This window comes from Astyanax mexicanus, chromosome 14 (genome assembly GCF_023375975.1).
Source record: "Astyanax mexicanus isolate ESR-SI-001 chromosome 14, AstMex3_surface, whole genome shotgun sequence".
Classification (NCBI taxonomy): Eukaryota; Metazoa; Chordata; class Actinopteri; order Characiformes; family Acestrorhamphidae; genus Astyanax; species Astyanax mexicanus.
Window position 1 is genome coordinate 33,604,347 of NC_064421.1, and position 13,079 is coordinate 33,617,425.

At 39.2% G+C, this 13,079-nt stretch overlaps 1 protein-coding gene across 8 annotated transcripts in view; it reads left to right on the forward strand.

The window, feature by feature from the left end:
- ltbp1 (latent transforming growth factor beta binding protein 1) overlaps positions 1 to 13,079 on the forward strand; it is a 244,512-nt gene that overhangs the window by 29,544 nt on the left and 201,889 nt on the right. For all 8 annotated transcript variants that reach the window (XM_049464179.1, XM_049464180.1, XM_049464184.1 and 5 more), the window contains exon 3: positions 4,289 to 4,640. In XM_049464179.1, the coding sequence (XP_049320136.1) occupies positions 4,289 to 4,640 (352 nt within the window). The remainder of the gene's footprint in view (positions 1 to 4,288; positions 4,641 to 13,079) is intronic.

The following is a 13,079-nucleotide window of genomic DNA, read 5'->3' on the forward strand; positions in this document are numbered from 1 at the left end:
TGTGCAACACCAATAAGAGTCCTGGGGTAAAGCTCCTAGCTCTACATGGGTCAAGTAATTTGCTCTGTAGTATTAGTCTAATTAGTCTCACTGAAATTCTGTAAATGTAAGTAACTGCATATTTGTGCATAAATAACTCTGAAATTGGGGATTTTTTCATTTAGAATCGCCCACCTCCATTCACCCCTAGCATGTTAGTGATAGGGGCATAGCGTTGCCCATGCAAAGAAATGGCTATTTTTACACCATTAACAAACTCAAAGTAGCCCCAAACTTCATTGGTAGAATTCTGAGGAATTCTTAAAAACACAGTTTTAAGTTTTAAGAGTTCCGAAATCATTATATGGTGGAATAACCCTGGTTTTTAATCACAGTTTTCATGCATCTTGGCATGTTCTCCTCCACCAGTCTTACACACTGCTTTAGGATAATTTTGTCACTTCTGGTGCAAAAAATCAAGCAGGTCAGCTTGGTTTGATGGCTTGTGATCACCCATCTTCCTCTTGATTATATTTTAGAATTTTTCAATTTGGTAAAATCAAAGAAACTCATCATTTTAGGTGTTTTTTTTATGTTTAGCATTTTTATGTATTGCTAATGTCAAGAGCACAATATGCTATATATTCAAATATTACATTTATTAGACATCATGTATGAAAAATAATTACGCCACGATAAATCGACTGACTAGCACAAACAAATAACGATAACAATGATACTGCAATACTGCGATATTCAATGTATCGCCCAACAGTTCTCTACTATACTTACTATATACAGCATCTGTGTTACTGACGTGGATAAGATACTCCTAAATAAACAAATACCAGAAATTATGGATTTCAGTGTTTATCATATATTAATTTCATTATAGCACCACCATGTGGAGTAATGAAGCATAACTTTAGTAAGTCAAATTGGGGGCGAGTCTTAGGGAGTTTAGAGTGTTTAAATGTTCCAATAGATATATAAATATGTGAAGCCACATATCAAAACAATACGATCGAACCATACAGTATACTATCCCACCACTAGTGATTGTTCTGTTCACATGCTGTTGATGTCAGGGGTGAAACTGCTCTATGTTTTATTAGAGAATTTGTCTTCAGTTGTGTAAGGAGCTTTAGTAGGCTCTGTTTTGGTCATGGTGGAAAACTGACACAAGGTTCTGGTATTATTGTGCAAAATGAGATTTTCTCAGCTTCCAAGTGAGTTGCTCTAGGCCCACAAGACCCCCTATGTCTAAACCCCTGTTGTGCCTAAGAGCGATGAAGCTTGTGTAACCCAAACTAACTTACTAACTCTGTTCCCACAGCGAGGCTGAGGCAACTGTGCCTTGTGGAGCTTGAACAAATATTAGAGGCGTAATTGTGTAAAACACAGTTAGAATGCATGATGACCACTGCTGCAGTCTGAGGCCAAAAACACATTGTTGTAATAAAATACACAGTGCAGAATTATTATACACATTGTGTGTGTGTGTGTGTGTGTGTGTTTCACACATTCTCGTGGGTCATTATCACAATACTGTGCTTCTTGGCCCTGAAAATCTTTTTAAAAATGACGAAAGGATTTTAACTATTTTGTACGGTGGCCCTGAAGTGCAAAACAAAATTACAAAAAATAAAACAAATTTACAAACGAAAAATAATTACATTCAAGAAAACAAAATTACCAAAGAAAAAACTATTTTACGTGGGCAAAAAAAAAAAAATCATAAATTTACAAGATGCGAAACACTTTTACCAGCACTAAAACACTATGTGCATTTTAGCAGCATTAAGTGTAAAAACCTCCCTTGTCCTGTTGCCACTGTCCTGGCAGCGGGGCAGTAGCAACAGGACGAGGCAGTTTTTAAATTTACTGCTGCTGCTAAAATGAGGGCCACAAAACACAGTTTAGTGTTCATAACTCCACTCTCTCATTGTGAAGCAGCTTGACTGACAAGGAGGGTCCGCAACAAGCACTTCCTGTGTGTTAGACCCTCCCTTTCCTTCAGAAATGTAAAAGTGTTTCAGTACTGGTAAAAGTGTTTCGCATCCTGTAAATTTGTTTTAATTTTTTTACATTTGTTTTTTCTGAAATGTAATGTTTTTTGGCCACGTAAAATATTTTTTTCTTTGGTAATTTTGATTCCTTGAATGTAATTATTTTTCGTATGTGAATTTGTTTTATTTTTTGCAATTTTCTTTTTTTGACATGTTAATTTGTTTTGCACTTCAGGGCCACCGTAATTTTGACTATTTACCATATTTTACAAATTAGATTGTGCACCACATTATAAGGCGCATTATGCGACATTAGTAAAGAACAGGGGTGTCGCCAAGTTTTTCTTCTAATTCAGCTACAGGTCTCCCTTCTGGGTGGTGGTGGAGGGGTATTGTTAACTAACTAAGTTAAGTAAAGGTAAGTTAAGTAAACAAAACTGTAATTCTTAAAAGAAAAACATTTTCTTTTAAAGTCAAATGAGTGCTGGATGTTAATCTACACAGATTTCTCTCCTGAAAACTGTTTATTTGGGTGACTAAAGCGCTTCTATTTATTTACAGTAAACTTAGATTTCCAGATTTCCACTAATGCTAGCTGCAGCAACATTAGCATTAGTGGCTAACAGTAAATGCCGCCCGGCAGTGCTACACTGAGAAACTCTGAGTGTTCCAGTAAGCCAGGGTGATATTACCTAGCGGTTCATCCTACGTAGCTTGTTTTAACACGGTAATCGCACAGACTACAGTCCTATATAACGTTAATCCCCTCTGAACAGCGAAAGAGCTAGCGCTTAGCACAGTTAGCGGATAATGCTAATGCTGCTCCAGTGTTAAGCAGCAGGCTACAGGCTGATAATACTGACATCTGAATGGTAAAAGAGCTGAATTCTTGAATTATTTACATAGTACTACACATAAACATGTTTTTATTTATAACCTACTTGTGTGCCACATTGTACTGGATGTAGATATACCTTGTAACATTGTATTAAAAAATAAATACAAACAAAATTAGGTATGGTATGGTGTAATAACCAAAGTATGGTTTGTTTCCTGAGGGAGACAAAGCTAAAACATGCTAAAGAGGGTTAAAGTAACAGTCTGTTCGTTTTTGGTGAGAATGTGTAATTGCACAAAGCATTCTAAAAATACTTTTAAAACATGCACTGTGGTGTAGTATTCTTTAAGAGTGAAAAAAATTGGTGATGTTAGCGAGAATTCTGTTGGACACTTTTGTCCTGGCTGCTCTTTTTTATTTAAATCTGTTTTGTTTCTGATTAACAATGCATGATTAAACAGATTAAGATTTAAGATTAAGTATGCTGTTGTGATTTCTCCATGTTCACAGTAGCTCGTGTATCAGCACGATTTATAACACCAGCAAAAGCTGTTATAGTCAGAAAAAATCCTGGTATCTACCAGACACATTTTTTAAACTAATAAATAATATATAAGGGGCTTTGCAGGAATGGTAGCAGAAGCATAGAGGATACAGCTCTGGATAAAAATAAGAGACCACTTAACAATGATGATTTTCTTTGATTTTACCCAATTGAAAACCTCTGGAATATAATCAAGAGGAAGATGGATGATCACAAGCCATCAAACCAAGCTGAACTGCTTAAATATTTGCACCAGGAGTGGCATAAAGTTGTCCAAAAGCAGTGTGTAAGACTGGTGGAGGAGAACAAGCCAAGATGCATGAAAACTGTGATTAAAAACCAGGGTTATTCCCTCAAATATTGATTTTTAGACTCATACAACGTTATGAATATGAACTTGTTTTCTTTGCATTATTCGAGATCTGAAAGCTCTGCATGTGTGGAGAAATGCTGTCCGTAATTTACAGAATAAAACAACAATGTTCATTTTACTCAAACATATAGCTAGAAATAGCAGAGAAAATCAGAGAAACTGATTCAGAAGCTGAATTGGTCTCTTAACTTTTTCCAGAGCAGTATTCCATTTATTATAATATGTTGCCCTCTCCTCACCCAAACTGTTGCTTTAAGATGGGTTATTTACCAATTAGAAATAATTATTTGATTTATGCAGGCAGTAACACTGTGGACAAAAAGGCAAAAAACACCCCTGATATCAAAGAAAACTGAATGAAATGTAGAAAAAGTGCTTTAAAGTGAAGGTTAATTACAACTATTCTTCTATATTCGTAATAATCTTTTTAATTATTTGTTAATGTTGATACTGATTTTCTGCTTTATACAAGTCAGAATGTTGCATGCATATCCTTTGTAAGCATCACCTGATCTCCTGCTCTTCTCTCTCTCTGTCCATTACAGCCAACTGTTCACCAAAGTGCCAGAATGGCGGCATGTGCCTCCGTCCGCAGATGTGTGTATGCAAGCCTGGCTCTAAGGGCAAGTCCTGTGAGCAGACCACCCTGCCCCCTTTCTCTCACCCGAGCAACCCTGGAAATGGCCACACCAACGGTCACACCACTGGACACACCAACGGTCACGCCGGTGGACATCCCAACGTGCATAACGTGGTGCCCCAGCGGCCGATCCCACAGCAGGTCCTTCCACACGGCTCAGTTCAGGGCCCCCTGCCACTGCCCGGCAGCAACATGCCGCACATGACCCTGACCATGAAGGCCTCTCCCAATGGAGGACCCATCCCCTTCCAGCAACAGTGAGTGTTCTTATGAGTTATATTTCTGTTAAGCATGAGCTTTTGCTTCTGGTAGAGATGCTACGCTTCACACACAGCAGGGATGTGACAAGATCTCGTGCCATGGAAAACGCCATAGACAGCACACTGACACAACATATTGATTCAGTCATAGGTTGCCAGGACTGTATAGAACCCTCTAGAGGGATTTCCAATTGATTACTCTCACTGAGGGGATTCTGACGATAGGTATAAAGAGACTAAGGTGAGATCAAACAAGAAGATGTAAGAAGAGTAAAACTTGATTGACATCCGTTACAAGATTAATTGCTTGCAAAATATAAAAAAAAAATTAGATTAGCATTTTTGAGTTTCATTCAAATAAAATATTTAAGCTTAGACAAAAATATATATATACATATTGTTAAAATTTTGCATCTTCTTGTTTTCGCAAACCTACCTTACTTTCCGCGCTGTAAGATCTTTAATTTTTGCAAAAATCGACAGCTCGACTAGTTCTTTCACCGTTCAGTAGCCTGATGCTACCCCAGCTAGCAGTGCAGGAGCAGTATTAGCATTAGCTGTTAACCTCACAAAGTGCTAGCTCTTTCGCTGTTCAGAGCGAGTATCTCAGCCTGTAGCCTGCACGTTTACCGTGTTACGCAAGACAAACCGCTAGCTAATATCACCCTGGCTTACGGGAAAACGCATGGTTCCTCAGTGAAGCACTGTCGAGTGCCTAGCGGTTAGCTGCTAATGCTAATGCTCCATCCTTAGTACTGGAGAAATTAAGTGGAAACTCTGTACTCACCCAAATAAACCGGAGAGTTTTCAGAGTTCTTAAGTTAAGTAAAGCTCCCCCACCACCACCCAGCGGTGAGACCTGTAGCTGAACTAAGAAAAACATGGTGACACGCCTGTTCCTTACTAGTGTCTCTTAAAATGCGCCTTATAACATTAGACCAGAAAATTGACGTTCATTGATAGTGCTCCTTATAAGCCGGTGTGCCTTATAGTGCGAAAAATATGTCTTGTCTTGTCTTGTCTAATGAGATGAGTGTCTTGTCTCACTTTTTAGCACTGTTATCGGTGGAAAGTACCGATAGTATTGATGCACCGAATATTGGACAGATGAAATAAGTGATAAAACAGAATAGGTATCAATTATATATTAAATATTTGGCATTTGAACTTCAACCAAGTGTTTTATTTTGCTCAGTATTTGTGTTTGCTAAAAAAGTACATAGAAGGGCTTAAAAAGTAGTGAATGTGTATGTGGAGTAATTTTACCTACATGCCAAATTTCATGGGATATGGGACTTTTGCCATGTCCCATGGAGGCTAAAGGATATTGTGTCTGGGGTTTCCTGTATTAAATGTGGATATTAATATGGTATTATCTTCATACTGCTATTCCATGACTTTTGGCATATCAGGCGAAGGGCACATGGTTTCAGTCATGTTGTTGGGTGGGTTTTTAAGGTGTGAGATTCTTCCCCTGCCTGTTTCTTTCTCCTGTCGCTGGGTGTTGGGATGAGTGATGTAGCTGGACGTCAGGGTTGAGGTCTGGTCGGCATCAAAGCAGCTTTTAGTGATCTTTGCCAGCTCCGTGCTCCCATAGTAATCAGACATGCTCTCACTTCTCTGCCGAGCTCTGTCTGAGAGAAACACTTACTGCAGGACTGGAACTTGGAGAAATTGGCTGGAGATTTCTGTTCCCTGGACCACATGATTCCTGCTGTCAGTCTAAAGTTTTTCCAAAAACATGACTTAAGCTTTTAAATTCTTTTCACTATTTATCATATTTATGAAACATCTTATTTACCCAGCTTAATCATTGCTGAAAAGCGTTGGACACTTCCAGGTAGCTGCGCCTTTGAAATAGCAATCTACCAAAGTCAGAGCGCACTTAAATTTTTAAACAATATCTTCAAAGCCCTTAATCTTATTTAAAGATGTGTTAACCACTTAAAGTAACTTTTTAACATCACCAGATAGCACTGTGTTCATTCAGAGTACATGTTATAAAATGTACAAATAAAATGTTATAAAATTGTTACACAGTGTTTGCATGAAATTTAAACAGATATGCTGCAGACAATATTTTTTACATTGCATTATTATTTTGACAGCAACAATCTGGAGAGCTTGCGATTGCACTGGACATGGTAAATGTGTCTAATCCACTTTTCTGCTGGAATGTGGGGCAATGTGATGATGGAAACCCTCAGGGTATTTGGAGGCTACAAGCTGATTTGCATATGGGTATAATAAGGGGAAACATACTCCTCAATACCTATGTTTGGATAGCGATACAGAGCAAGTAGCCACTGTATCTTTCTCTGCCAACTTTGATGCCAATACCTTTATTTCTATTACTACACATGCATTAAAATGACCATAATGGAAAGAGCTCATAGCGTCTGATCGTAACATTTGATCATTTCATGAGAAAGTTAATCATGATACATAAAATGCTTTTTTCGTAGCATATCCTAAATGCCTGAATGTACAGGAGCCGAACAATAAAACTGAAAGACCTGTCATTTTAGTATGGGAGGTTTAATGGCTAAACTGGACCAGTCTGGTGGCTAATCTTCATTAACTGCACATTGCACCAGTAAGAGCAGAGTGTGAAGGTTAAATTATCAGGGTAAGAGCACAGTTTTACTCAAAATATTGTAATGCACACAACATTATGGGTGACATACCAGAGTTCAAAAGAGGACAAATTGTTGCTGCACGTCTTTCTGGCGCATCTGTGACCAAGACAGCAAGTCTTTGTGATGTATCAAGAGCCATGGTATCCAGGGTAATGTCAGCATACCACCAAGAAGGACGAACCACATCCAACAGGATTAACTGTGGACGCTTTAAGAGGAAGCTGTCTGAAAGGGATGTTCAGGTGCTAACCCAGATTGTATTCACAAAACATAAAACCACGGCTGCTCAAATCACGGCAGATCAGTGTGCTTTATAATCTGGTGCTCCTTTTAGTGCGAAAAATACTAATAATATTATACGTCGTAAAGTTATACCTCTATATTTAAAAGCTGCAAACCAATATTTCTTCACCAGTGATTGAGGGCTGTCAGTCAGGCACGTTCATTAGAATATTACTAATGACTACGCCCGCACAGTTCTCAGAGAGGTCAGAGAAGTGCATTTTGCTGATTTTAAAGGAGTGTTTTATCATATTTCTGCTTTATTACAGGTTTAACTAGTATTCTACAAAAAAATTGAGATTGAAATATATATATATATATATATATATATATAAGAAAACTGACCAACTGCATGTTTCATTTCAGATATTCTTTGCATATTTTGTGCATACAATTTTCTGGGATTGTTTTTGCATCTGCAAAGTGTTTCCGCAGGAGCACAAGTCCATTCTGGAAAACAGTGTTGGAAGAACAGTCCAGTACAGCTGCTGAATCCTTTACTCATTTGGAGGAAACAGCGTCCAGTCATCCGAAAGCTCATAACGCCTTAGAATGTTAAGTGCCTTCTCCAGTTTCATGTTCTTGCAAGTTTGTTCACACAAGGCGACTTGGTTTCTGACCAGAAACGCAAGGCCATTCTTAGCGTTCTTTGGGACTAACTCGCTCTGCTTCCAAGAAATGTGGGTGTGGGATTACAGCAGCGTTATTGATGAATAATTTTAAGCGCTGATGAAGCGCACATTATGTGGGGGTGTTGTGATGCGTGTTCTCTCTGTGTGAGAGCTGGCTGGTATTGCGTGAGGTAATTGTTACCAGATCTGCTTCCTCGAAAACTACTCTCACTTTTCCACACTGTTTCTTTCATGGACAGGGGGTGGTCAAGAACATTCCAGAAAGCCAATGAAAGAATATAAATGTTATTTATGTAAGTATACTGTAGTGGACAGCTTATTATATGGTCATGTAACAAAATAATTAAATGTAACAGATAAAAATACAAAATAAAACAATGCAGTTTACAATTTCCTTACAACAACTTACCCATCTGCCTTTTAAGAGTTACCTTGTATACAAACTCTCAGGCAGATATGTAAATGGTTAATTATAGGTGTAGTCCAATTGGACACTGGGTTTTGCCACAAAAGAATGTTTACTTAACTGCTCTATAAAAAAAGGCTCTCAGAGGCTAATGTTTGAGTAGTGTACCTCTTGGTGAGAAATCATTATCCACTGCTAGACATGCCTCTACGACACACTCAAAGACATCGGGCCCAATCGTACAACCCCAGTCAACAGTCTATTTTCACGCCTTGCCCCCACACCTTTAAATTAGCATTGTAGTGCAGGGGTCGGCAACCTTTGACACATGGAGTGCCAACTTTAACATTTCTAGTCAATGAGTGTGCCACTATCAACAATAATAAATAATAAAAAAACACACACAAACTAAGGGAATATGTTCTACAAATTTGGATTTTTTTTACATAGAAAATGTGCTTTAAAAATAAAATTATTATTATTATAATTTTTTTTTTTTTGTGTAATCAGAATAACAGTGAGTCCAGCTCTGAATTAACGTGGCTTTATAGATAAGCGTAACTTGCACTGAATGAATGCCTTGCCTACCAGCGAGTGTGATCCCTGTCCTTGCTTTGGGGGTTGTAGTTTGTCACTTTTAATCGTAAACATGACTCGAAATTGTCCGTCGTCAAACAGCTGCGGATAGGGCTGAGCACACTTTTCATGTGCGAAAATACCTGCTCACACAGGTAGGTTGAGCCGAACACTGACACAAGGCCAATGCAATGCTCTTGAGACAGCCGAACTTTTCTGGTGCAGATGTCCAGCGTGCCCACAGTGGCGAGCTCTTCAGCTGCATCTTCACGTCCTGTCCATCCATCCAGTTGATCAGAGCTGCGATACACAAAACCATAGTCTTCCATCCAGGAGGGCTGAAATGCCCTAGCTTTGTTTTTTTAAGCCGGAGGCTCTATCATTTCTTGTAACGCTATTAGGTGGGCTAACTGACTTTGATTAGGCTAAATTTAAATATGGGTCTGTGGGAAAGTGGGTGGGAGCTGAGTGCAGAGCGTTGAGGAGCTAATTCGATTGGAGGATTGTGCTGTCAGTCTGATTTTTTTTTTTGCTGATGCTGGTCCAGCGTGTCGCGTGCCAGTGATTATGCCTTGGCGTGCCAGCAGTGGCACGCGTGCCATAGGTTGCCGACCCCTGTTGTAGTGTATAAATACATCTAATAAACCACTGATGTGCGGGGAGGTTTGGAAGTGAGGTGTGTTGAAGTAAATATATGGTGTGTTTCTATCTTGGTGGCAGGAAATACAGGTGCGCCACTGACTGATTAAGAGAGTTAGTGAATAAGAGAATTAGTTTATGCCTTTTGCGCTTTTCGAACCACTCTCCGACACACCCCAAATCAAGCTGCACAATACAAAATTAACCGTTGTCCTATAAATCGGGTAAAAAAAAGGTTAAAACAGTTGAAGGGACTGCATTATTGGGCTGAAAGAAGCAGGATGATAATTTTAAGTAAATGTAACCATTTTTTTAAATAAATGTCACCCTGTCGTTTAGGACTGTAATCAAAATATCGATCAGTGATCCAGTATGGATTCACGCTCAAAAAATACGAGATCTTTTCCTGGTGACTATAGGCACTAGGGCAGTATAAAAAGCAGGTGCCGGCTAAACGAAACCGAAACTTAAAGAGAGAGCAAGATGGCCGAAACTACAGCACCGCTGGAGACATCGTTAGTGCTCAAAGGATCTGCCTCACTCCCCAGCATGTCAACCAGCTCATTTTTACCCAGAAAAATTACACAATTCCTGAAGACTAGGACTCTTGTAAGTCAAGCATCATTTCTTACACTTTTTTTTTGGTGATCATGGTTGGTTAGTTCTGGTCATTATTGTTTTACACCTGCCATGGGTATGTTATTCAACCAAAAGAGGGCCATAAATTTCAAATAAAACTTGATTTTTTTCCAAAATAAATACTTTAAATTCTCAACTCTTCTCTTTGTGTCCCTCTTACAGATACACAGATACAGTCACAAACATGGTGTCACACCTTAGCCCATGTCTGTCTTGTGTTTCTCCCTAATTTGGTCTCTTGTGCTCCTGCCCCTCTGTTTTCCTGTCATGTGTTCCCAGCCATGTGCTTCTGTTTTGTTATTGTCCAGTCTCCACCCTAGCCCCGCCCTAGCCCTGCCCTAGTCATTAGTGTTATCACCTTGTGTCCCCACTTGTGTCCCACACAGGTGTCCCAAGTGTGTGCCCGTGCATAAATACCTCATGTGCTCCTTTGTTGTCTGTCGTGCTTTTTGTGTGATCTTGTCATGTTACTCTGTCCGGATTGTTTTTATATGTTTTGTTTAGCCTCAGACCTGCCGAGTTTTGTCTACAGTATTCTGGTTTGCTTTCTTTAGTTTGTTTCTTTGTTTGCTTATTTTGCTTGTTTGTTTAAGTCTTTGTTTTATAGTGTTTGTTTCAGTAACCTTTTTCTTTATAGTTAGTCCCTAGTGTTTTGTTCTTTGTTTATTTTGTAATAATGGAGAATAAACCTGACTTGCGTTTACATCCTGCCTCCTCCGTGTTACACATGGGGCTGTTTTGTCTATGGGACAGTATTTATTATAAAGTGATAATGCAGCAATATGTAAATAGACCGATATCGAATCGGATCGAATCATGGATCGAATCGGATAGAGTCGAATCGATCCAGGAAATTCGGATTGATTTACAGCCCTACTGTCGTTGTATAGCCCATGCATCTTGCTAAGACAGGTTAGACGCATGAAAAAGTGAAAATCAAAAGGGAAATATAATTTCTGTGCAATCTAAAGTCTCTGATGGCCTCTACAGTGTCTGTACTTTTAGGGAATTAAGGGAATGTGGAGTGCTAATTGACTATTAGGCTAATGTACTTGAACTGCTCAGTTTTCCAAATATTGCCCAAAGGTTCTCTGACAGACATGCACAGTTTGGTAGTATCATTCTGTATCTGCCGGATCCAGAGGAAATAATCCACCCCTCCCACTCAGAAAGCAGAAACAGTTGGGACTCCTGGCCACAGATGGGCTGTAGAACCAGCGGAAATTGAATCCGGGCTACAACAATTTGACACAAATGTCTTGGCCTATTGCACCCCTCGGGAGCAGAGTATTTGTGCCTATACCTACCTCAGAGGTTTGTAAGCAGAGGAAAAGCAATATTCGCATCATGAAACGAGCAGTACACAGCTTCAGAAGCGTCCTTAACTTCCATTCACTACCAGCAAATCTGTCTTCTAGACCATAAACATCCAGGGCTCAGACACATCAAGACAGATGCTGACCATCAATGAACAACTGATTCCAACAGTAACATGCAGTTCATCTCATTGGCTAAAGATGTGTTTAGCACCTTAGAGGTAGTTGGTAGCTTTTACTGTTGGAAAGATTGGAGATTTGATTGATTGTACCAGTGAGATTATGGGCCCTATTTTAGTGATCTGTAGGTGAGACGTCAATTGTGCCTTGCACAGCTGGATTTAGGGAGTGTCGGGGCATGTACTAATTCTGTTAATCACTCCTAGCTGAAACAGAGATTCTGATTGGTTTTCCTTTAGATAGGGTTTGAGTGGCTGTTGTCCCACTTCATGCTAAAATGTAGTTTCTTATAGCTCTGCAACTGAGTTTGAATGTCTGTTGTCCCACATTTGGCTAAAAGAATAGAGGCTCTGAGTTTGCCTCTCTTTGTCTGTTGTCCCTTCTTCTAAAATTGATTTTCTGGTTTGTTTTACCGTTCACCACAGCTGAAAAAGTGATTCTAATTTGTTCTGTTGAGCATGAATGTCTGCTGTTTCAACCTCCCTTGAAATGGAGGTTCTGTTCCTAACTATGACTTGTTAGTGTTAGTGTCCTATTTGAGTGATCTAGTTAGTAGCATGCAGTTTGATTTAGGGCGCCTGTGTGTCTTCGCTATTGTAATGACAGGAAAAGTATCCCTTGCGCTACTCGAAACATGCAAAGGCACATACCAATTATCTTAATCAATCATTACTGTGTTTCTTGGGGTAACCTGAAATAAAGCAATCAGCACCTCACTTGCCATTACCTTTAAGAGGCAGGTGCGCTCTGACTTTGGTGGATTGCTATTTCAGGGGTGCAGCTAACTGGGCATGTACAACGCTTCTCAGCAGAGGAAACTGACCTGCTAAGAATACATAATAAGTACTATGACAATGATCTATATTTTGTGTTGATGTAGAAGAATGTTTTATTTTATTTCTTTTTTATTGTTGATTGTGCAATGTCCATGTGTGTAGATTTTTGGCCTAGGGTGTTTTTTTAGTCTGTTGTGCACCTGGGTTTTCTGGTGCCAAGATAGCAATACTCCAGAAATTTTGCTTAACACACCACCACGCCCATCAGTGTAGATATATTTCCAAGCAATGCTGCTATTTAAAAGACTTCTGTCGTGCATTTAGCTGAAATAGATTTCTGATTGAATATGC